At 36.3% G+C, this 26,992-nt stretch overlaps 1 protein-coding gene and 1 pseudogene across 1 annotated transcript; both read right to left on the bottom strand.

The window, feature by feature from the left end:
- Positions 1–207: 207 nt before the first annotated feature.
- LOC127422219 (NACHT, LRR and PYD domains-containing protein 12-like) lies at positions 208–15,995 on the bottom strand (annotated as a pseudogene).
- Positions 15,996–16,763: 768 nt separating this feature from the next.
- Positions 16,764–24,390, bottom strand: LOC127422222 (NACHT, LRR and PYD domains-containing protein 3-like). The gene is made up of 10 exons (XM_051665566.1): positions 24,307–24,390; positions 23,738–24,067; positions 23,341–23,451; positions 22,895–23,011; positions 20,534–22,309; positions 20,266–20,430; positions 20,006–20,164; positions 19,637–19,810; positions 19,331–19,504; positions 16,764–19,152 (listed from the first exon to the last, which is right to left on the bottom strand). The coding sequence occupies exons 2-10, from the start codon at positions 23,797–23,799 to the stop codon at positions 18,975–18,977; spliced, it is 2,916 nt and encodes a 971-aa protein (XP_051521526.1). The 5' UTR covers positions 23,800–24,067; positions 24,307–24,390; the 3' UTR covers positions 16,764–18,974.
- Between the last annotated feature and the right edge of the window lie 2,602 nt (positions 24,391–26,992).

Below are 26,992 nucleotides of genomic sequence, written 5' to 3'. Positions count from 1 at the left end.
GCTCCAGGGGGATTGTCCCTGTAATAAGTGCACTGTAAGTCACTTTGGATAAAAGTGTCTGCCAAATGCATAAATGTAAATGTATGACATATTGATAGAATTATTGGTCTTGGCAGACTAGATCTGCTATGCTGCTAATGCAGAGCAAGTACGGAGACTTGTTACTATAATTATAATTTACAATTTTTTTTAATAAAGTTTATTTATTTATCACACATTATACATTTGCTCATATACAATGAAATTCTTTTTTTCACATATCCCAGCTAAGCTGGGGTCAGAATGCAGGGTCAGCCATGATACGGCGCCCCTACGGCGATACTGCTAGAAAATATACACATATACTGAGTTAGTATGAGGACATGCTGATGCTGCACAATTAGATATAACAAACAATCCCCATATGTGCAGCTGGGGTGGGGGAGGGTTTCAGAGATAAAACTCTCACAGTGCACTGCAGTAAAACTGGCATATCTGCTAAACTGTGCAATTTAAATGTTACACAAAAAGAGAGATGCAAGTTGATTGGCTACTCGGTTATGCGTCAAAGGACCTATCAGTTTACACCATGCGAGCCAATTGGCTTAACATGTCACGTGTGCGAGTCAATTGGCTAAACAGATACCATATAGAGAACCTATCACCTTGCACCACATAGAGTTTCATTGCTGAACTTTTGATAAATTAATTATCACAACATGTGTAATATTTACTCTGATATGTAAATACACATTCTACATGAACAGCACAGACATACAGAAAGTTAAAGAGTCTTTTCATTTGACACTTTTTGCCTTGATCTTCTTAAGGTGCAACTTACTGTAAGTCTTATGTCTGTTTTTTATGATCTTTTGTATATAATTATTAAGGAAACAATTAATAACCCTTTTTGTATGTTTGACACTGTATATTGTGAAGATAATTCATTGATTTAAGTTATCACAATTAAAGCTGGAGTGTGTAATTTCTGTACAACCCAACAAATTAACAATCTGTTTGTTTGAGCGGCCTGACACAGCAATATTGGCTCAACCAATGACACTAGTTTGGAGCAGGACTGTGTCAGAATAATGGTCATTGAGGGTTTTTAACGTTGTTGTCTTCTGTACTACATGCAATAATTAAAGCATGAGTCTTTCTTTTAGAGTTATTAAACACATTTCTATTATGCCTGTTTCTTCTGTTTGTTTGATGACTCGTCCTGTATCACAGAGAGCAGTTTAATGTCTGATTCTTCCAGATGATTCTCCAGCAGATTGAGCTCTGTCAGGTGAGAGGGGTTTGATTTGAGAGCTTCAGCCAGTGCTGCTAAACCTTCCTTTGTGACACTACAGTTGGACAACCTAAAGAGAGGACAGTGTATTTTCACATTGCATTTACAAGCATTAGACTGTAGAATATTTAACAAATAATTATACAGTATATCTTATATCTATTAGCACTGTTGAGAGTTTTAGTGGTCAGTGATTGTCTTAATCTGATTTAAATGGTTTCAGATGTGATTCACTGAGTAATACTGAGGTAAGATGTTTACTTGAGCTTCTCTAGTTTACAATGAGGATTCTTCAGTCCAGTACAGAGCAGCTTCACTCCTGAATCTTGCAGATCATTAATGCTCAGATCAAGTTCGATCAGACTAGAGGTCTTTGAGCTGAGAGCTGAGGCAACGGAAGCACAACTTTTCTCTGTCATTCCACATTTGTCAATCCTGAGAGAGAAAGTCATTATAATATACACTGTGTTTTCAAAAATAAAAAGCATTCACTGATTTCTATATATTAACCTCAGTGTTTTCAGTGTGCAGTTTGAATGAAGAAGAGCAGCAGAGAGCAGCTTCACTCCTGTATCTCCAGGTCTGTTGTTGCCAAGATTCAGCTCTTTCAGGTGAGAGAAGTTTGATTACAAAGCTGAAGTCAGAGATTCAAAGCCCTCTGTTTTGATTTTGCAACATGACATCCTGTTGAAAGAAAGTCCAAATGTTCTGTGTAATCTGATTTAGTAGCAAAGATGTCAAGTGTCCTAAGATGCAAAACAAGTAAATGTTCTAAGTAGTTTTTTCTAAGAAGTCTTGTTTTTGTAGAACAATATCTTTTCATAGGTAATTTGTTTCTACCATTAGTATTCACAAGCATCTCACCTCAGTATATCGAGTTTACAGTTTAGATGTCCCAGTCCAGCAGAGAGATGCTTCACTCCTAAATCCTGAAGCTCATTCTTGCTTAGAGAAAGTTCTTTCAGATTTGAATCTGTCTGTAGTACTGCAGCCAGTGCTTCACAGCTTTTGTGTGTTAGGTTACAGTTATTCAACCTGATAATATAACAATTAAAGGGCCTTTTAGTGATTATGAACTTTTGTAAGTTGTTTTATAAATACATTTCCTTTAGCTTACCTCAGTGTTTCCAGGGCACACTGAACCTTTCCTAGAGCATCACAAAGATGTTTCACTCCAGAGTCTCCTACGTTATTCCAGCTCAGGTCCAGCTCTCTCAGATGTGCAGGGTTTAGACTCAGAACTGTGCTGAGGGAAACACAGCCTGCCTCTGTTACACCACAGTACTTCAGCCTAAATAAAGATAGTTAAACTAGTTTAGTCTAAAGCTAAGTGTGGGAGTCCATGACACTATTTTTAGATCCCCTAAACCTAACCACTTATAAAGAATATAAAACATGTAACAGACAGGTAAATGTAAGCACAGTAATTTAAATTAGACTATAATAAACCCTACACCTATGCTTAAATCTAACCAAAAATATAACAAAATAACTAACCAACAATATAAGACTTGACAAGCAGATACAATTACAGTCAAAATAATGTATTAATTGAAAATATAAATAATACAAAAGTATTCCAAATGACTCACGCTGCATTTAAAGTCTTCTGAAACCATACGATAGCTCAGTGTGAAGAACAGGGTGAAACTGAATGTTTTAATCGCTAAAAAGCTTTCTCTCCATGAAGGCTGTCGCATGTCACTTAAAAATATACATACAGGCAGAATGTTGCAGTTGATCACATGACACACAACAGCCAATGGCATTTGACATCAATGACATCACAGCTGATGTTTTGCCTGTTGAAGCGGCACATTTAAATGTTCAAATGAATGCGAGTCGGGATCTGACTGTTATGGCCGATGGGGAAGCTGATTGTTGCTTAAAGCCTTAAATTTGGATCTGGCCAACGTTTTGGTGATGCAGGCAAAGGACCAAGGAGGACGTTTTGGTGGCACAGGCTAAGTTTGAAAAGTACACAAACACACACACACATTGGGTCTGTTTCAAAACCTAGTGAGCTACATCCGGAGGCAGCACTGTAAGCCATCTTAAGCGCTCCCATCACGAAGGCTGCTCCAAAAGTTAAGTATCTTAATTATGCTGCCACCTGAGATATCTCATTTTGACCAAATTCGGAAGTATCATCATATGTATCCTTCCCAAGAGAGGCAATCTCATAATGTACTGTGATGAGCTTCCTGCAAATATACATTTAAGATGGTGGACGAACAGAGAGAAATGTTATGTGTGTGTGCTATGCATATTTATACAACAGTTAGTTCCGGTTCTCGAATCTGATTAGATGAGAGGTGTTCCAAGAGTGCTAATGAACGAGTTATCACACGACTAGGATGTTTTAGTGTTTGTATCAATCCTCTTCAGTTTGTGACATTCTAAACCAGAGTAATGTGGGAGATTTTGATTCATCCCTGTGAAATTACACATGTACACAAGGACAACAAATTACCATCTTTTGTGTTATGAGTGAGCTTCCGGTGAGTCTGCATTGTCAGTAAGCAGATTTACTCAGTAAGAACATCTGCATTGTCTCTCATACTGCCTTCATCGGAATTATGATACATGATACTTAGAAGATACACATGAACACCCTTTCAAGTTATAATTACAACTGGGAAACGTGGAGATAATGTGAGGAGACATAAACTGTCAACATGTCAGAGGAAAGTATGGTTTCTGTGTCAGTGTCAAAATAAGAGCTTCCCAAGAAATATGCAAGAATGAACCTGTTAAACCTTTATGTTTTCTTTCTGACAACATAACAATTGTAATTGTGACTTCAGGAAAGTAAGATAATTCCGATGGTAGCATCACTCCACGATCATTCTGAATGGATTACTACCACCCCACAGCTGAGGAATAGAGTTAAACTAACAGTTTTAGCATTACTGTTTATCACTGCTAGCAGGTAATCACACACGCTCATACACACGCACGTCTTTGTTACTCCAATAAATGGTTAGAAACAGCACAATTTGTAGTTACTAGTTCTAAAGTGACACTTTCAAATAAGTAACTGAGGCTTGTGTGTACAGATCCTGCTCCATGGTGTGAGAATGTAGTTTCACATAGTGTTGTCACAATACCAAACGTTCAGTAGTCGGTACCGATACCAGTGAAATTTCATGGTTCTTGATACCAATTTTGATACCACAGCAAAAATACAGTATGCTAATATGGTAATGTGCTATTTGACACACATCTGTAGCCTATTTAAAATTACATTTCCATGTAAATATAAAAATTAAAAGAAATGCATGTTTCCTTCCAGTGTATCTCAATTAAGTATGCATTGCTTAAGTGTTTTTAAGTAGGGCCCTACTGAAAACTATTTCATTCTTCCCAAATCCTTTTTTCATTTTTAATTCCTTTTTTTCATAATTCCATGTTTTAAAGTTTAGTTTCATCTTGACATCAAATGGTGTTTAATCAAATTAATTCTTAAAACTTTTAACCAGTTAATAATACAAACTTTTATTCAGTACAACTGCACTCTTGCTTGTGATAGCATATATTGCCTGATTATTATTATTATTATTATTATTATTATTATTAATCATTATTTATTATTATTAATAATATTACTACAGTGAATATTACATTTTACTAGACATTTGAAAATATAATTCAGTTGCAACTTTTATTTTGAATCATGCTTTTATTTTGACATGAGCTTTTATTTTAACATGTGGTTTGAAAGCTTTACTTCTTCTTGTGGATAAACAGTTTGCTGCATGGTCCAGTGAATGTTAAAGTGCAAATGCTTTGATTTAATTATAAATATATATTATACATGTGCTGCACACTTCACAGTGGATTAGCTCTGCTTTGTCATCTCATACAACACAAATGATTCTCAATGTCTGTGGATTTTCCAGTGTATGAACAGTCTGCTTCACACATTCATTTACAGCTGCAGCTCATGCAGACTAAGATTGCAGCCTTTTGCAATTTAACAATCACAGTTGGACTTGTCACGATTTTAATTTGATTAATTGTGCATTTCAGTTTAACAGGAGTAACAAAACGCACTCAAATAGACGTGAGCATTTGAAAGCAGTCTTGTGTCATTCAAACAGCACGCAGGTATCAGACTGAGTTGGTACTTGGTATTACCGGTACTGCAGAAACACTGGTATCATGACATCTTTTTTTATTTTAGCATCATCTTGGTACCAGAGTACCAGTACTTTTGACAACACTATTCCACACACAAGAGGGATTTTTGAGATTTTTTCTTACTTATTTATATGTCAGCTGAACTTGTATAAAAGCAATATCACAATCGCAATCATGCTGTTTTGTCAGTGACCATTACTCTTGCTTGTGGGATATTGCTTTATTATTCTAATTAGAGTATCACATCATTCTTCTCGTATCAGCTGTTTTGAAATAAGTCGCGAGAGTCTCCTGTGCGCTGCACATGAGGAGCGTTATTTGAATGATGCGGAGTTGCCATCTATAAAGTGCGTTCCAAATCGGTCTCTTATGAGGCTCCATTTTAGTTATAATGCTGGCATAGAAGACAGATGCCTACTATATGTAGGCAAGAGACGGCGAGGAAGCTCTCTAGTTTTGGAATGGACCAAATAAATTCATCTACCCAGGGTTGGGAGGGTTACTTTTGAGATGTATTCCACTACAGATTACAGAATACATGCTGTAAAATGTAATTTGTAACATATTCCATTAGATTACTCAAGGTCAGTAATGTATTCCTAAATACTTTGGATTACTTCTTCAGCACTGGTAGATTTTTTCACTTGTTTTGACTATAAAAACTCTGCCAGTACAGTAAGACAAAATACACATGTTAAAAATACATTCTCTGAAAAACCGAAATATCTTATGCAGTGTTGTTTCTAAAACAAGATCAATCAAGCTGATCTTGTTTTAAGGATTTCTAGATATTTTTACAGGAAAACAATACAAAAATTATTATCAAGAATATGATTTTTGCCCTAATATCAAAGGTCTCACTAGAAAAAAGAAATTATCCAATGTGAATTTTCTTGTTAAAAAAATATGATCGTGCCTGGTAACATAATGGCAAGAAATAGCATTTTAGCTTAGCATAAAGCTGACAATTTACACAAGGTTTATTTCTATTTCTTCTGCTCCAAACTTACTTCAAACGTACTTTTCTGTCTGCTCGTATTAATGTAACACATCATAAGAAAGTGTTTCACCACTGCTCAAATGCACTTTGGATTGCATCATTTACACTTTACATCCCTTAATTGTGTCCCCTAATCTTGCAGAGGGAACATAACCTACTTTAGAGATTCCAGTCTACACTCTGTGTCCTGTAGTCCAGCCATGGGACATATAGAATACAATTCTTCTTCCTGCATACACGGTGCACACAGCAATAATTCTTGGTTTTGATTGTTGTTAGTCAATATATTTTGCCTAAAGAGAGATCAAAACTTTGATTAAAATGCTTGCATGTGTAAACAGTTCACACTGTAAGACAATGTTTCAATATTCCGCTGTTTTCCAAAGAAAATCGTACATTGCGAGTATTATGTTGTAGCATGATCTTTTGATTCCAACACAGAGAATCTCCACTCCAGAGTCTTGCAGGTTGTTGTAGCTCAAGTCCAGCTCTCTCACATTGGATACTGATGAAAAAGCAGCACAAAGTACTGCACAGCCTGCCATTGTGATATTACAGTCATGCATCCTGGTAAAACATAAACCCAGAATTTTTTTTTTTTTTTTTTTTTTTTAAGATTTAACTTTAGTTTAGCCATTTAAAATTGTTAGATTAAATGTTAACACAATTAAATGTATTTCATTGAACACATTTGTCTTATTAGAAATTACTACGTTGCAATAGTAAATAATGTATTTATTTATTCATAAATTAAATCAAGATGTGGCAAAATGTTTGTTACATATTATTTTCTTTTCTGTAGTAAATACACACATAAAAACTGAATACACTTCATTATACCATATTGAATGCTTCTCACCTGATTGTTGTAGATAACTTGATTATAGAAATCAGCCAGTACAGGGCTGTATCTGATCTGCCATATTTATGAAGATCAAACTCCTACTTCTCATCTGATGTCATTAAATTATACACCAGAGCTTGCCAGAGCTCTGGGGGCAAGTTGTTTTTTCTTAATGTTTCTATGGTCAGGTATTTTTGGATTTCATCTGTGAGAGAATGATCATTAAGTTCATTTAGACAGTGGAACAGAACCAGAGACATTTCTGAACATTGCCTGCTTTTTATTGTTTCCTTGAGATGCTCAATAATCCCCTCTCTCTCCGGTGGACTGCTTGCTTTTTTCACCAAAAGCCCTTCAAAAAGGGTCTGATTTGACTCCACTGAAAGTCCCATGAGAAACCGAAGGAAGAGATCCAGATGTCCATTCTTACTTTCTAAAGTTTTATCAACTGCACACTTGTGTAAGCTCAGCATTGTCACAGAATTGTCTTCTCCCTGATCAAGCACATTTTTGTTGCTGTTGTGGAAGGAAAGGTGCACATATAGAGCTGCAAGATGTTCCTGAATGCTAAGATGAACAAAGCAGTACACTTTCCCCTGATAAAAGCCAAACTCTTCTCTGAAGATCTGAGTGCACAATCCTGAGTACACTGATGCTTCTGTCACATCAATGCCACACTCTCTCAGGTCTTCCTCGTAGAAGATCAGATTACCTTTCATAAGCTGCTCAAAAGCCAGTTTCCCCAGTTTGAGGATCATGTCTTCATCTTTCACTTTCTTTTCATAGTCCTTCTTATGTTTGATGTTTGTCTGAATGATCAAGAAGTGTGTGTACATTTGAGTGAGAGTCTTGGGGATCTCTCCACTCTCTGCTTCACTCAACATTCTCTCTAGAACAGTGGCTGAAATCCAGCAGAACACTGGGATGTGACACATGATATAGAGGCTCCTTGATGACTTCAGGTGTGTGATGATTCTATTAGCCAGACTCTGATCACTGATTCTCTTCCTGAAGTATTCCTCCTTCTGTGGCTCATTGAAGCCTCGTACCTCTGTCACTCGATCCACATACTCAGCGGGGATGAGATCAGCTGCTGCTGGTCTGGAGGTGATCCAGATGAGAGCAGAGGGAAGCAGATTCCCCTTCATGAGGTTTGTCAGAAGCACGTCCACTGAGGTCTCTTTGGTTGCTTCCCGTATAGTCTCATTGCTGTGAAAATTTAAGGGAAGACGGCACTCGTCCAGACCGTCAAAGATAAAAACAACAGAGGAGTTTTCGATCAGGGCTAAACTTGATTCATCCATAAAGAAGGTTTGTAGAAGATCAGCTAAACTGAACTTTTTGTCAAACATAAGATTGAGCTCTCTGAAAGGAAGTGGATATGTGAGGTGGATGTCCTGATTTGCTTTCCCTTCAGCCCAGTCCATAATGAACTTCTGCACAGATACTGTTTTTCCAATGCCAGCGACTCCCTTTGTCAGCACAGTTCTGATAGGGTAGTCTTGTCCAGGTAAAGGTTTAAAGATGTCAGTGCATTTGATTGGAGTTTCCAGTCTTGCAGCAATTAGTGTTTTTTCTATCCGTTTAACCTCATGCTCTCTATTGATCTCTCCATTTCCACCTTCTGTGATGTAGAGCTCTGTGTAGATCTCATTGAGTAATGTTGGGTTTCCTTGCTTTGCTAATCCTTCAACAATGTATTGATATCTCTCTTTTATGTATGATTTCAATTTGTGGTGGAACTCATCAGTTGCTTGTAAATCGTGTCTAAAAAAAAAGTTTTTCAATCATTATTAATATCTATAGACACTGTAAATGTCAGTCTTGAAATGAGTTACCTCCATTTCTTTTGTCACTTGATATATTTTACATTAGATATTTCATAAATCTTCCAGATTTTGTGTCAGGAAAAATGCTAATTCAGGACTCAGACTTCTGTGGGTGTATTACAGTAAATTCATATCTTTAAAGGCATGATTACACTACACGACTTTAACACCGATTTTAGCCAGGATTTTCAGTAGGGCTGAGTCGATGCTACTGTAGTTAACGCTAGTCTGTCCTAGTATAAGTTGACAGATCCACATTTTTTGGAGTGCCAAGACTTATCTGTGGTGTTTTCTCTTGCCCATTTGACGCCCCTTCAACCCAATTGCAAAACTGCACCTGAGAATTTCTACTGTGCCCAGGCCATTGATGCTTTTCTGTTAGAAGTTCAATGATGCTGGATGAGCACTCATGGTGATTATATTGCTCACTCTTCCGACATGTATTAATCATGTGGAGAGAGGATTTTTACTAGTTACACTCTTAAAAGTGACTCTTGAATTTACCGCTCCTCTAAGTCTCATGGATTTGCGCACAGGCCTGTACATGAAAATAGATGGACATCAGCTGCATTTTGTCTTCTTAATATACTAGGGCAGCATATTGCTCTTTTTCAGTATGTTTGTAAATGGGGGGTAAATGTTAAAGTTTTTGGAAACTTTATCGTTTCATTGCTTAATTGTGCCGTTAAGGTTGTAAAGGCTATGCTTTGGTATCATGGTTGAAATGCACTTGAATTTCATATACACTATTTGGGCAGTTTTTTATTCATTTGGACAGGTTTGAACATTGGGCTGGAAAACATCAAACTATAATGGCAACACTGTTTCCATTAGAATTTGTGATCGGATTTAATCAGATCGACATGACAGAGTCGGGCAGTGTGTTATCCCCAGTCATTTGGTGTGTGCGATCCCCAGTTTTTGTCGGTAATGTTGGTAAGTCGGTAAATTGTGATGCCTAGTATTTTTAAATCTGTTCAGACTTTAAAATTTGTGCACTATGTAACTTTGGGCTCTCTAGCGACATCTGTGGTTGAAACCTAAAATTGCATGTAACCTGTGGAGGAACATTTTTTTGGCACTGCTGTGATGACGGATGAATCTCGTGGATTGCCTGTGATCATCATACGATCTCTGAGATACAGCATATTTACCTGCAGAGTCCTGACATGCTTTTTTCACACTGATATTTTGCTATTCGATTATTGCAAAGATGCTTGCTTTGAGGAAGATAAACAACACTCTGATTTACTTTATTTTAATATGATTATTATGATTATTTAACTACATAATGATAATTATTTCATGATTTAATATGATTATATTAAAATGTAGAGCCTTAGTGGATAGTGCAAGTAAACCGTTATATTAAAACAGTATAACTAAACTAAAAAGACAAAAAAGAGTATCCAGTAATGATGTGGATGAATTTGATTGTATTAAACATCAAATTAATATGCATAAATATGCAAAATAATAAATACAATAATAAACAGTTTCCTTAATTGTTCCTTTGACAGATATAATAGTTATAATAAACTTATACTAGAGAGATGGTACACACTAAACAAATTAATATGAACATTACTATGCTATGAAATCAGTACATTATGAACAACTTGAGATGAGCATACATTCTTTGGGAAATACCGTATAGTATCTTGTACCTATAGATGTAATTTTTAATTGTCCACTCAGTTTAAACAGACTATCTGCTAAAAGGGCAATGCACAGTGAAGGGGTAAAAAAAAAAAAAAAAAAGAAGAAAAAGAAGAAGAGAAAAATGTGATGCGCACACACACAGAACTTTGAAACTTCAGCAATGTTCAAAAATCCTCAGAAGTCATGAGTTTTATTTAAAATGTTACAGCAATTTCACCGGAAATGTTGGCTATTAAATCACGATTGGTAAACACATTATTTTACCCTAAAGTAATGTTCAATTTATTAAAGCACGACAACCAATATAAGCTTCAGCAATGATACTAGAAAACATACTTTATCTAAGCATTATTACAAGTAAATAACTTCGTCAAAGAGTTAACAGTGAAACATCCATCCAGACTGCTTTGGCTTCTCCATCTGACACATGACACAGAAGCTGGTCCTTCTTTTCTGTGCTTTCAGACATGACGTAAACACGCAAGTATGAATGATGTAAGCCAAATCCATCCTGACAACTCAAAATGTTAATCATTATTGTAGACTTTTTAACATGGATATTTTTTATGTACTGGCTCAATAATGGACCTTTGTTAATTTGAAGTAATCTTCCGTAGTGCAGCTTTAAGTTAAGATCTGACAAGATTATGAGATCTTAAATGAAATCAAAATCACCATAGGTTACTAAATGTAAGATAAGAAATATAAGAATCTACAGTTTGGATATTTCTGTAATACCAGTACAGCCCTAGTCTACAACGCACCTAACATATCATCCCTTCTACAACTACAAGTCGTCATCGATTGATTATTCAAACCCGATAACTTTGATACGTGCCATCTTAGTTTCTTATCCAATATAACATCCATATCTTAACCCCCAGATCTGAAATGAGCCAGATTCCAATCTGTATTTTTTTGCAGCCTGAGAATGCACTTCTACAATTGATTCAAGAAATTCTTGCAAAACTGTATACTAGATGTGTATGTACCTTTGTTCCAGTCGAGTTATTCCATTTTTCAGATGAACTGCATTTTTTATTGATCTGTGAGCTAATGATGAAGAGGCTGATGAGTACGATACCTCTTGCAGAACACTGGTAGAGAAAATTAAATATAAGTGAAGGAAAATCAATTAAACATCTGTAACTGCTTGTGCTCAGTAACTATTCTATTTGATTGAATGAAATTCAAATACACAAAACTGTTCATAACTGTTTCATTAACAAGAATATAACCTAAATGTTTGTAAATGTCTGTACTTAGCAAATTTGTATGATGCATGGTGAAAACCTCTCAGACAAACATGGTTCAAATATGCACCATTCATCTTCATACTTAAAAAAATGCGAAAAGATGTATATAGCATGTTGTTTTTTATATTTCAAACTTTTTTGCAGCTACACTAGTTCATATGCACACATAAAGGATTTACCCCTGATCAGATGAAAAATTTCCATCATTGAACAGAACTGGCATGTTCATTGATCGGTCACTTTTCATGGACAACACACTGGAGGCAGGTGAATCTGATCTATCATGCTTTAAACTGCAAGATACAATAAATTGTCATTATTCAAAACAATGTAACAGTTTTCATTATAATTATACTTAGACTGGTGTCAATATCATTCTAATTAAATTGTAATATTTTCTGTTTTAAACTGTAACTTCAGCTGTGCTTGTTCATGTGAACACACACACACACACACACACACACACACACACACACACAAATGAGTCAGATTTACCCACGATGAGATGAATTTCCATCATTTAACTGAATTGGCATGTTCATTGATCGGTCACTTTTCATGGACAACACACTGGAGGCAGGTGAATCTGATCTATCATGCTTTAAACTGCAAGATACAACAAATCGTCATTATTCAAAACAATGTAACATTTTTCATTCAAATTCTACTTAGATTAGAGCAAAGTCTTTCTAGCAAGTCAGTCCACTGTCGGCCATCTTTGGAACGCTCTCGGGAGGCTATTTCCTGTCATGCCAGTGCAGCTCCTATCTACTTGAATGGGGGAACACCGAAATCTCAGAAACGATTGGTCAAGATTACGATCTAAGAATATATTTCAAATCAGCAATAAAATTGTATAATATTGGAATCATAAAGTGTGCTTCTTTGCCTCATATTATGCTAAAACACACAATTTTCCCATCTTATATAGCTAATGCACACATGCGTTAGCGAGTTGACTGACAGGCAATGTCTGTATCTAAAAGGTGATTGGATCTTTTAACTGTAAGGCGGGTCTTCCTTTCTACATCCGTTGGGCGCTCAGAGCTGCTTGGTTGAGCATTCCAATTTCTCCCATTAATGTTAATAGAAGTGGCCCATCTCTGTTAAATAATCTCTGGATTAGTGTCAATATCATTCTAATTAAATTGTAATATTTTCTGTTTTAAACTGTAACTGCAGCTGTGCTTGTTCATGTGAACACACACACACACACACACACACAAATGAGTCAGATTTACCCACGATGAGATGAAGTTCCATCATTGAACTGAATTGGCATGTTCATTGATCGGTCACTTTTCACGGACAAAACACTGGAGGCAGGTGAATCTGATCTATCATGCTTTAAACTGCAAGATACAATAAATTGTCATTATTCAAAACAATGTAACAGTTTTCATTCAAATTATACTTAGACTGGTGTCAATATCATTCTAATTAAATTGTTACATTTTCTGTTTTGAACTGTAACCTCAGCTGTGCTAGTTCATGTGAACACACAAAAAATTAGTTTGATTTACCCTCTTTGAGATGGAGAATTTCCACCATTTAACTGAATTGGCATGTTCATTGATCGGTCACTTTTCATGGACAACACACTGGAGGCAGGTGAATCTGATCTCTCCAGCTGAAAACTGTCAGATGCAAAAAATATTCATAGTTCAAAACAACACAACAGTACTTCAAATTATACTTAGATTCAGTGTCAATAGGTGCTCTTACCCGGCTCTAGTTCTTAGGTGGGCTGTACAACTAGCACTAACACAAATAACTGTAGTATTAGCCTTTTTCCCCCTTTGGAGAATACCATAGTATTCTTTAAAGCACCTTGGAGTCCTCTGTAAATATCATGGTATATCAATCTTTCAGTAGCTTGATCTGAGGTGGAAAGTAATGAATTATAACTACTTTTGTTACAGTCCTTGTGTAAATTTGTCCACATTTTTCTACTTTAATGAATATAAATAAATCATTGTACCTTTACTTTTACTTTACTTTTACTTAAGTTGATTAAAAAATATTCAACATCACTACATTTATTTTTCACCACAATTACAAAGTACAGAAATATATATATATATATATATATATAAAACATATAAAACATCCCTGTATTTTCGGCAAGTTATAAGTGCTAAATGTGCTTCCTCAAATACGCTTCTGCCTGTCACGACGACAGCCTGCAGGGCAAAGCAGCGTGCTCCAGAGATAGGATAGTGCGAATATCTTGCACGAGTCCTCCGGCTTCACTTGTGAGCAGTGGCGCAGAAAACAAAACTTATGGGATCCATTTGAATTCTAGAGAGAATGCTGTACTTAAAATGCTATGGAGGAAGTCAAACAACTGAAACGGCTAGACAACCTTGACATTCTAAACAGCAGTGACGGAGAAAAGAGAAGACAACACTGCCATTCACTAACATAAAATAAATGATGCTCCCATAGCATCAGCTTCAGGTGCAGCAGAATAACGACGTGACGTGTCGCTTGTGTCTATGATGAACAGGAGTGGTTAGACTTGGTTGAGGACATCAGCGAGGAAAACTGTGATGTTTTTGTAAAATTCTTCCACCCACGTGGACCAAGAATATCATTCAAGATATCTACTGAGGACAAAGTGTGGGTTCCCATGAACAATGATCTTAGAAAACTGACACATGCCAAGTCAACCCAGTCTCATGAAAATTCGTACATATTTTATGAGTTGGCTATTTCGTATGATTTTGAATGAGTTCGTTTGTATAAATTTGTATGATTTCATCACGTGCAAATGCCCGGATGTCTAATGTGGAAGTAAGCACGAGTTTCGCGCACGAGACATTAAAGACAAAATTATTAAAATTATGCCCTTACACAAACTCCTTATCTAAACCTAACCAATCAGTAGAGTGTTTAAACATGATAGAAAACTGTTGTGTGTGACAGAAGCATGTAATTGTCACGCATTAGATGGAAACGATGTCCAGCGATGTCATTGGCTGTAGTGCAATCGTACGATATCATACGAATTAGCCAAATTTAGAAAAGTCGTATGAATCCATACAATTTCGCCGTGAGAGTGTGTAGGCCTTGACTAGTTGACTACTGCCACTGGATGTTTCCACAAAATTTCCGAGAGACTAAGTGAGGAAATCTCACAGCTTCTAATCAAACATGTAGCTTGAAATTGTGGTATGTCAATCATAAACATAATTACTTTAATTTAAAATACTATAAAATACTTATATTATGTTCATTTCTCAAAACGCATGAATATACTAGGCTTTTCCCCAGATTTCTACTAGCCCTAGCTCTGTAACCAGTGGAATCTCAAACTCAATTTTTTTTTAGCAGAATGCTACCATAGAGCGAATACAGTTATATTATTTAATTTCTGTCAAATGTTACTAGATGTTCAGATTCATTTTAAATCATATGCAAATCATCAAAATATTTATCTCACTTTTTCTCTCCATTTTCGTCTTCTGCATTCATTAGAGACATTGTTTTTGTCTTATCCTACATGAAGATGAACATGAATTACAGGGAATGAGGAAGAACATTTTTTTTTTCTCAAACAAGCCAGTTTGACTGGTTTGACCATGTCTGTTATGCAGCAGTGATTTATGGAAAGTACCTCTCTGGTTCATTTACAGTAGTTCAACAGCAACTGCTTCAGGGAGAATTGTGATCCACCTGACGCTGTTAGACTAAACATAATTACAAATATATTTTGCAATCACAACATTTATATTAAATCCTAGAAGTAGAAAAAAAGACACTGAGTACTTTTTTGAAAACCTGCCACTTTCAAATACCTTGTGCAAATAATCATGGAACACTATTCTTCAAACTACGTTTGATAATGTGAGGTGTATTTAAGGATTTATTTATTTATTTATTTATTTATTTGCCTAATCTGATCCATTAAATTCTACTCTCTGTCTGTGCCATAGCACTTACCATATGTCCTCTGAATTACACTGCTGCCTCCACATGAAACACGTCAAAAGAATGGTGTTTACTGTCTTCCTTGAGTTACCTGTTGCTGAATGAGGGCGGAGACAGTTCCTCAGTGATCATGTGTTAATTGCTTTTTATACTTTGTTCTGTGTTTTACACATTGTAATTGACTGCTAAAACATGTAAAAAGCAGAAATTTACCAATGGGGACTTCTGCATTCAGGAAGTTTGACTTTTGTTAATAAGTTTGATGATTGCATTTAAATCTCAGTTCTGCATTCCTGTCTGAAACTCCAGTACATGTTTAAATATAGCTTAATAAGTATTCTGTGTATAAGTCTGTGTTCTACAAGACCGTTGTTTAACATTAGTTTCCTCACGTGTCCCCTCACGAGGAAAACAGGTTCATAAACAAACTAAACAAAGTATTAATAAAAACGCACCAAATGTTTCTGTTATGTGGGTTAGGGGGTAGAAAATCCTCCAATTTTCATCCCATCTATACCCCTATTGATAATTTTAGCGTTTTGTTCATGTTAGTTAATAAAAATACAATTATTCATTGTAAGTTCATGTTAGTTCATAGTGCTTTATTTAATGTTAACATATACAACTTTTGATTTAAAAAAAGTATATGTTGAAACAAACATTAACCTAGATTAATAAATGCTTTAAAAGTATTGTTCATTGTTATTTAATGTTAACTAATGTTGTTAATTAATGTTAACAAATGGAACATTATTGTAAAGTGTTACCATTTTATCTTTACCTTTGGAAACCCTTATATTAATCAAGCTACCCAGCTAACAATGCTGTCGGTCTGCCATTGTTTTTTGGGTGGTGCGCCACCAGTGGCTTGCCTCTGTTGGCAGACCACCAGCAAGACGATAGTCAGCTCTATGGTCCACTAGCGTTTCTTGAAAGGGAAGCCACTTTGGTTTAAGTGCACTAATACTACTAATGCAGAATACAGACATACTAAATACATAGCCTATTTATATAGGCCTAACCCACACAAGAATTAAATTGCACCTCAAAATACCATTTAGCTCTATTTAGAAAATTCCCATTGTATAAAGTTCCACATATTTAAATTGTAATACAATTTATTTACTGCAGTGTCTTTGAACATCTAATGTCTTCTAAACAATAAAATCTCAAGCACATATTCTCATGATGAATGCCCAAACTGATTTGGACCACCGTTTTCACAAATGAGAACTTGCAACATGTGGCACACTATGCAAAATGAATTAGTAAAACAAAAATAAGGACAGACTATTTATATAATACATCCGACCTACGCAGATGACATCAGCCTTCTATAAGATTCATTAAAGATCAAGATATAGGTAGGTCTAAATGAATACTTGTCATACCTTTTGTGATAGCTGTGCTAGCAAAGATCTGTGGCCAATAAGGTGACACTTTCTTTTCCCCAGAATACATGAATAAAAATAGGTTTTAGTCATTGTTTGTTGATTTTTGTTATATTTTATGTTTTGCAGAATAATGTTTCCTCCAGTACTTCATTTGAATGTAATTCTGCGGCCATTGGTGGTGCTGTTTAGCATGACGGTCCCTTTGAAATGCCTTGATGAGCGCTGTTTTCTTTGGTGTGTTTCAACACTTTATTAAAAATTACAAATAGACTTAAGTTTACATCACAGCCTGGCAAAGCCACACACATTCCCCTTTTCCACCGTGCTGCTTCTCGTGCCACAGTAGGTGGAATGGTGTTAGGTGGCTAAGAAGCGATCTCTGTACAGAGTCTGAACGCTTTTAAACTGACTTGAGAACCAAATGATGATATAACTGACCACATTGCTACATAACCAGCCCACAAATGCACACAGCACATCACAGCCTTTGCTTAGAATGAGACTGAAGCCGTTGTGCAGGTCAAATGCTGATGAGTGAGAAACAAGCAAGTAAAAAATCACAATATATCAATGTTTTGAATCACAATATATACTAAATATAAAGAATACAGAACACTTACTCATGCTATACATCCCAAGAAACCACAGATAAAATGCCTGAATTAAAAAAACAAAAAACAAAAAATGAATTAACTTCAGCCACTTTCCTCGCATCCAGCTCCCGTACAATATCTGGTGACAAGGCTACTCTCCACTGTGAGATCTTCAGAGGGCTGAAAGGTAATAACGGTACTTTAGAACTTCAAACAGGCATGCTGATCAGATGTAGGGGGAGGGTGCATTTTTGTTCTAGAATGCATTTGATTAGAAAATTTTATAGCACCTTTGTGACTCATTAATTTTGCTTTTTAACCGGAAGAGAGAGACTGCAGATTTGAAATGCAAATTTCTGCTAACAGTGAATGTTAATGGAATATTGCATAATTATTAGCATGAGATGGCATTATAAAAAAGACATACAGTTGCAATCAAAATTATTCAATCCCCCTGACCAGCAATAGATTCTGGTGATGTGAATTAAAACACATCAACTAAAACCTCAGTAAACAGTCAAAGTAGGTTTTTAATACACATTTGAGTGATTCTGAGAACAAAGAGTTCAGTTTACACAAATTTTAAAATAAAAAATAACTAATTCTCTCCACAAACGTCATGTCAAAAATATTTAACCCCCAAAGTCAATCATTTGTGGAGCATCCTTTATCCTTAATAACAGCAAATAAATGTTTCAGGTAAGTGTTCTCAAGCTTCGGACACCTCTCTATTAGAATTTTTACACATTTCTCATTAGCAAAAGATTCCAGCTCATTGACATTCTTTGGTGTCTGTGCTGCCACTGTATCAACATTTTCTCTGCAATTGTTTTTTACTCTCAACTTAAAATGTCTCTTTAACACCATTTAGACTTGTCAATTGTGTCAATAGTCACTTCAGTTCAAAAGACTGGATGAACCCCATTTCGAACCCAGCTTCAACTAGTCTTAATGTTGTGCCTCTGTTGAACCGGAGCTCTTTGCATTGTGCTTAGTGAATGCCAACAGAGCTTGGCCCTGATCTGCAGCTATTTATACATGTTTCTGTTACTGCTGTTTCCTCTGATTGTACAATGACTCTTCCTGTATCACAGAGAGCAGTTTAATGTCTGATTCTTCTAGATGATTTTCCAGCAGATTGAGCTCTGTCAGGTGAGAGGGGTTTAATTTCAGAGCTTCAGCCAGGTCTGATACACCTTCCTTTGTGACACTACATTTGGACAACCTAAAGAGAGGACAGTGTATTTTCACTTTGCATTTACAAGCATTGGACAGTGGAATAGTTAACAAATAATGTTTGATCTAAATTATTTTAGCACTGTTTAGTGTTTTTGTGGTCAGTGATTATGCCTAAAATTTTATCATATCTGATGCACTAAGGAATATTGAGGTAAGATTTTTACCCAAGTTTCTCTAGTTTACAGTGAGGATTTTTCAGTCCAGTACAGAGCAGCTTCACTCCTGAATCTCGCAGATCATTAATGCTCAGATCAAGTTCGGTCAGACTGGAGGTCTTTGAGCCGAGAGCTGAGGCAAGAGCAGCACAACTTTTCTCTGTCATTCCACACTTCTCCAACCTGAGAGACAAACATCATACAATTATAAATGTATTGAAATTAAAAAGACATTTATTTCCATAACAGCACGTAATTGACATTATACCTGTTTTCAATATATACTGTACAGAAAGCTATTTTGTTATAACTCACTTCAGAATTTCCAGGGCACAATGAGCTTTCTCCATAACAGTAGAAAGATGTTGAACTCCAGAGTCTCCTAAGTTATTCCAGCTCAGGTCCAACTCTCTCAGATGTAAAGGGTTTGAATTCAGAGCTGAGCTAAGGAAAACACAACCTGCCTCGGTTACTCCACAGCTCTTTATCCTACAGAGGGAGGAGATAATTAATTTATTTAGCAGTCTCAAATTAGTAACGGAAGTCCATTTTGCACATTTTTATGGGATAAGTACTCATTTAAAGGCCCCACATTTTCTGTGCATGGAAAATATGGTCATAGAAGATATATCCATTGTAAACTTGCAAACATTCACATAATCTTCATCTGGGAACAGAACCTACTTAAGACATTCCAGGTTGCACTCTGTGTCCTGTAGTCCAGCAGTGTCATGTTTCAAATGAAACTCATCTTTTTCATGATTCTCCTGCATATGCTGATCACCTGATTTACAGCTCTGGGATAACATTTTCTTTTGAAAAATGATGTTCCATTCCTTCATCCTGAAGCGAGAAACATTTAATCAAAATTACTTAGTGTAAATAAATGTGTATAATTTGCACGGTAATATTCCAATATTTAGCATTACTCAATAGACACCTACACCCATTCTTTGTGGCATGATCTCTTTACTCCGGCACAGAGCATCTCAACTCCTGAGTCTTCCAGGTTATTGTGGCTCAAGTCCAGCTCTCTCACATTAGATGAAGACGAGAGAATGGAAGACAGCATTGCACAGCCCATCACAGTGATATTACAGTCATGTAACCTGGTAGAATAAGTAGACTGTATAAATGATATACAGTACATATATATTTTGGATTGCTTGTTCAGTAAAAACAATTTGGTGTACACAAAATAAAATTCCTTACCGGGCCTTTGTAGACAACTTAATCACAGGGTGCATCCAGCGAACGGTTTCATCTGATCTGCCATAATTATGAAGTTCGAACTCATCAAACTTTTCATTTGAGGTTGTTAAAATGTACACCAGAGCTGACCAGAGTGTTCTAGACATGCCTTTCTTATTTAGTTTTCCAGAGTTCAAGTAGCTTTGGATTTCATTTGTAACAGAATGCTCATTAAGTTCATTTAGACAGTGGAACAGAAGGAGACAATCGTTTGGACAATAACTGTTTTGTATTTTTTCCTCGAGATACTTAGTAGTTTTTGCTCTTTCCAGGGAGCTGTCTGTCCTTTTCACTAAAAGCCCTTCTAGGATGGTCTGATTTGACTCCAGTGAAAGTCCCATGAGGAAGCGAAGAAAGAGATCAAGATGTCCATTTTTATTGTGTGAGGCTTTATCAATTGCACACTTGTGTAAGTTCGACAATGTCACAGGAATTTCTGATTCATGATCTTCTCCCTGATCAAGCACATTTTTGTTGCTGTTGTGAAAGGAGAGGTGCACATATAGAGCTGCAAGGTGTTCCTGAATGCTCAGATGTACAAAGCAGTACACTTTCCCCTGATACAAGCCAGACTTCTCTCTGAAGATCTGAGTGCACAATCCTGAGTACACTGATGCTTCTGTCACATCAATGCCACACTCTCTTAGGTCTTCCTCATAGAAGGTCACATTGCCTCTCACAAGCTGCTGAAAAGCCATTTTCCCTAGTTTGCGGATCATGTCTTCATCTTCCACTTTCTTTTCATAGTCCTTCTTATGTTTGATGTTTGTCTGAATGATCAGGAAGTGTGTATACATTTGAGTGAGAGTCTTGGGGATCTCTCTACTCTCTGCTTCACTCAACATTCTCTCTAGAACGGTGGCTGAAATCCAGCAGAACACTGGGATGTGACACATGATATAGAGGCTCCTTGATGACTTCAGGTGTGTGATGATTCTATTGGCCAGACTCTGATCACTGATTCTCTTCCTGAAGTATTCCTCCTTCTGTGGCTCATTGAAGCCTCGTACCTCTGTCACTCGATCAACAGACTCAGAGGGGATGAGATTAGCTGCTGCTGGTCTGGAGGTGATCCAGATGAGAGCAGAGGGAAGCAGATTCCCCTTCATGAGGTTTGTCAGCAGCACGTCCATTGAGGATGATTCACATACATCACACAACCTCACATTGCTCTGAAAATCCAGAGACAGACGACACTCATCCAGACCATCAAAAATTAAGCAAACTTTATATTTATCACTGGAAATGTCCATTTCCATTGTTTCTGGGAAGAAGACATGAAGAAGATCTGAAAGACTCAGTTTTTTGTCCTTCAGCGAATTGAGCTCCCTGAAAGGAAGTGGAAATATGAGGTGGACGTCCTGATTTGCTTTCCCTTCAGCCCAGTCCAGAACGAACTTCTGCACAGAGATTGTTTTTCCAATGCCAGCGACTCCCTTTGTCAGCACAGTTCTGATGGGTTTGTCTTGTCCCGGTAAAGGTTTAAAGATCTCATTGCATTTGATTGGTGTATCCTCTGTTGTTGTTCTCCTGGATTGTGTCTCAATCTGTCTCACCTCATGTTCATTACTGATCTCTCCACTTTCACTCTCTGTGATGTAGAGCTCTGTGTAGATCTTATTCAGGAGTGTCGAGTTTCTCTGCTTCACCAATCCTTCAAATACATACTGATGTCTCATTTTAATGTATGATTTCATTCTTTTGTGGATGTTTAGCTGATGTGTTTGTGGATCATGTCTGTAAAAAATATCATCTTTTCAGAAGCAAATAACAAAACCATAAAGACCATAAAGTTCAGGTGTTCGGTACATAATTTAGCATTAACTTAAAACATTTTCATAATGTTCAAGCAAGAGCCAGTGATTTACAGAGAATAATGTTAATATCGAAAACAATGTAGTATTTACGTGTACTTTCTGTTTTGTGATCTTGGGTCTCCAAGAGATTTCATGGAGAATATGAATTGCCTAGGTTTTTCTACTAATGTAGTAACCCTATGCAGTGTGACTTATGTATTGGAAGAAAATAACTTTTTGCACTCATTCTGCACTTCTGAGATTCACTGCTCACTACATGGCACATTAAAGATCAGTCCTTCCATTCTGATAGGCCTTGCATAAACTAAATAGTCTATTTTGACAAGTGCTATCGTGGTGACTCAGTCTAGATCACATACAGATCTTGCAATTATGTATCTACACATCCCCCCCCCCCCCCCCCCCATTTCTGGAATGACCACCAAAGCACTGAACAAAAGGGAATGAGTTAATTTGAAGATCATATTATTTTGTTGTAATTTACAGATTTGCTATGACACAATACCTCTGGTGTGGTTGACTATTTTCTGGTATTTGCATTTCACTGTCAGTCTTCATAGACAAAACACTATGAACAGGTGAATGTAATATCTCCTGAACACTATCTGATCTCTCATCAGAACTGTAAGAGACAACAAAAAGATTGTGTTATAGTAAATAACTGCAACCTGTGCTTCATGGCATTTCCGTGCAAAGTTCTGCAGAAAACATTCAGCAAAATGTAACGTGTGAAAACAGGTGAATATTGTAGAAAGTTTTGTCTTTATTTTGAGAACTGAAGTAATGATTTGACATTTTGGGTTAATAGAATGATTTTAAGTGTATAAGCAATCAAGAAAACAAAAAACAAAAGATGTGTCATTTACAAACATAATTACATTTCACACTATAGGATCAAAAACATCACTGGTACGCTAAGCCACATGCAAACATGAAAGTAGTCAGATTTACCTTTGGTCAAACAAAGAACCTCCAACTTTTAAGTGAACTGGCATGTTCATTGATTTGTCACTTTTCAGAGACAAAACACTGGGAACAGGTGAATGTGATCTCTCCTCAGAACTGCAAAAGACAACATAATCCAACTCACGATAGCTCAAAATGATGTTCTAGTAAATAAAACTTGGTGTCATCAAATGTTATTACATAAAATACAATTTGCAAGCTAAATTTTGTGTTTGCCTGCCGAAACAACCAAAGCTATACTAAGCATTGTAAAAAAATGAATCTGCTGAAATGGACTTTAAATAGTATAAACATGTTATTATGCTAATATTTATTGTATATCACTAAGGATTTGCAAATTCATTTTGATACATGTACAAGTTACTGAAAATATTTATCTCACATTTTCTCTTCATCACAAATGCTGCTGTGATCAGCATCTTCTTCAGCATTTATTAGAGACATAGTGTCTTTTCCAATCTGTTGAACAGATCTATTTATGTATCCTGTGTTTCCACCATGATAAAAGACATATTATGAGGAAGAAAAAAACAAACAATCTTTTATTCTCTTAAAGTTTTGACAGGGAATGAGGAAGAAAACCATTGGATCATACCACAAGAGCTGTTGTTCTGAGCTGGTTTGACTAGTTCGTGTGATACCTTTCAGGTTTAGTTCATGTTGTTCAACTGATTTTGAGAGGCTTTGTAAGACGTTGTCTTCCTGACAGTACCTTAACATAAATACACACATTTTCTGATCATAAAAAAGACTTTCAGAGCAAACAAAGAGAGTACATTATTATTTTTATGCTGTTTAAAACTTTCAAATACATTTTGCAAATAATACAACTGAAATGCTTCAGATATGGAAGTGTCAAATGTGTTAGCTCTGACTTTTCTGACTCAGGAGATTTCATCTTGCCTTATGATCTATCAAATGCTATTCTCCGGGCAGAGCATTGGTACTTACCATGTGTCTTTTGGATTTCTCTCACGGCCTCCACTTGGAATAGAGTTCAATAGAATGGTGTTTTCTGTTTACCTTGACTTACCTGTTGCATTATAAGGGTGGAGATAATTCCTCAATGATCATGTGACTGTAGGAGAACAACTGATGGCACTGGCAAGACAGACAGTCTGACTAAGCTGATCCACCAATCAGAACGTTCATTTCAGACGCGACTGGATATTTGCTAACCAATAATATTTTCCCTTTCAGTAAGGGGTGGGACATTTCCAGAGTCTGATGTACAAGCATCCCTGGAGGAACCATAATTTGCACTGTAAATTGATTTCCCTGCTAAATGTATATATATATATATATATATATATATATATATATATATATATATATATATATATATATATATTAGTTGTGCTCAAAAGTTTGCATACCCTTGGAGAATTGGTAATATATGTACCATTTTTAAAGAAATCATGAGTGAGCAGGCAAAACACATTTCTTTTATTTCTTATGGGATTCATATTTAACTGTAGGTTATAACAGAATGGCACAATCATAAAACAAAACATGGCAACAAAGAAAAAAATGAAATGACCCCTGTTCAAAAGTCTGCATACCCTAAGTTTTTAATATTGTGTATTGCCCCCTTAAACATCAATGACAGCATGCAGTCTTTTGTAATAGTTGTCTATGAGGACCCAAATTCTTGCAGGTGGTATAGCTGCCCATTCATCTTGGCAAAATGCCTCCAGGTCATGCAAAGTCTTTGGTCATCTTGCATGAACCGCACGTTTGAGATCTCCCCAGAGTGTCTCAATGATATTAAGGTCAGGAGACTGTGATGGCCACTCCGGAACCTTCAACATTTTCTGCCGTAACCACTGGAGGGTCAACTTGGCCTTGTGCTTAGGGTCATTGTCATGCTGGAAAGTCCAAGAGCGTCCCATGCACAGCTTTCGTGCTGAAGAATGCAAATTGTCTGCCAGTATTTTCTGATAACATGCTGCATTCATCTTGCCATCAATTTTCACAAGATTCCCCGTGCCTTTAGAGCTCACACACCCCCAAAACATCAGTGAGCCACCACCATACTTCACAGTGGGGATGGTATTCTTTTCACTATAGGCCTTGTTGACCCCTCTCCAAACATAGCGCTTATGATTGTGACCATAAAGCTCTATTTTGGTCTCGTCACTCCAAATTACAGTGTACCAGAAGCTGTGAGGCGTGTCAAGGTGTTGTTTGGCATATTGTAACCGGGCTTTTTTGTGGCATTGGCACAGCAAATCTTCTTTCTGGCAACTCGACCATTCAGCTCATTTTTGTTCACGTATTGTGCTCTTTGAAACAACCACACTGTCTTTTTCCAGAGCAGCCTGTATTTCTCCTGAGATTACCTGTGGGTTTTTCTTTGTATCCTGAACAATTCTTCTGGCAGTTGTGGCTGAAATCTTTCTTGGTCTACCTGACCTTGGCTTGGTATCAAGAGATCCCCGAATTTTCCACTTCTTAATAAGTGATTGAACAGTACTGACTGGAATTTTCAAGGCTTTGGGTATCTTTTTATATCCTTTTCCATTTTTATAAAGTTCCATTACCTTGTTACGCAGGTCTTTTGACAGTTCTTTTCGGCTCCCCATGGCTCAGTATCTAGCCTGCTCAGTGCATCCACGTGAGAGCTAACAAACTCACTGACTATTTATACACAGGCACTAATTGCAATTTAAAAAGCCACAGGTGTGGGAAATTAACCTTTAATTGCCATTTAAACCTGTGTGTGTCACCTTGTGTGTCTGTAACAAGGCCAAACATTCAAGGGTATGTAAACTTTTGATCAGGGCCATTTGGGTGATTTCTGTTATCAGTATGATTTAAAAAGGAGTAAAACAACTATGTGATGATAAATGGCTTCATATGATCACTATCCTTAAATAAAAGACAGTGTTTTTGCATGATCAGTCATATTTTCAAAATCAATGCCAAAATTTCACAATTTCTGCCAGGGTATGCAAACTTTTGAGCACAACTATATATAAAGTAGGCTACAGATGGTAATACAAGATAACGTGTTAACGTGAACATTACTACACTCATATGAGCTAAAATGCTTAACAGTTTATTGCGTATTATGAATTAGTTTATTAGACAGAGTAATAATAAAGTATTAACCATTTTCATAGTAGCCTAATAAAAGGAACATTAATGACACCTATTAATTTAAATACATATTTAACATCAAGTAATTTCTTACACTTTTTACATATGCACTGTATATAAATGTAAATTAATTTTAGAGATTGTGTGTATGTATTTTTTTTATTTTTATGGGGAGGTCTTTCATAAATTCACAGTATGCCCACCTCTTCAGACACTACTACACTACTGCTTCTGGAGAAAATTCACGCTAAAATAACAACATATCTAAAGGTGACATTTCTTATTTCTTAGTATTGTGTGTAATGGTTGTTAATAAGCCATTTAAAAAAAATTGTTAACCATGGTTTTACTAAAGTAATATTGTAGTAACCATGGTTAATTGAATGGTAACTATGTTTGAACTAAATCCCATGGTTAAACATTAGTTACTGTAGTGAAACCATGGTTAATTTTTGTAAGGGTAAACAAATAGAAGTCTAATAATTTTCTGTTTAGGCTCAGAAATGTAAAAAAAAAAAAAAAAAAATGAATTGAA

This window comes from Myxocyprinus asiaticus, chromosome 31, assembly GCF_019703515.2.
Source record: "Myxocyprinus asiaticus isolate MX2 ecotype Aquarium Trade chromosome 31, UBuf_Myxa_2, whole genome shotgun sequence".
Classification (NCBI taxonomy): Eukaryota; Metazoa; Chordata; class Actinopteri; order Cypriniformes; family Catostomidae; genus Myxocyprinus; species Myxocyprinus asiaticus.
Note: the sequence above shows the minus strand (reverse complement) of the source record. Positions and strands in the feature narration are given on the sequence as shown.

Excerpts from the sequence above, each read along its gene's own strand:
- LOC127422222 (XM_051665566.1), bottom strand. The coding sequence starts at position 23,799 with ATGTCTCTAATAAATGCTGAAGAAGATGCTGATCACAGCAGCATTTGT. Across the intron at positions 22,310-22,894 it reads AATAGTCAACCACACCAGAG|ACATGATCCACAAACACATC; the intron begins GTATTGTGTCAT and ends TATTTTTTACAG. Across the intron at positions 19,153-19,330 it reads TGTAAACTAGAGAAACTTGG|GTTGTCCAAATGTAGTGTCA; the intron begins GTAAAAATCTTA and ends TCCTCTCTTTAG.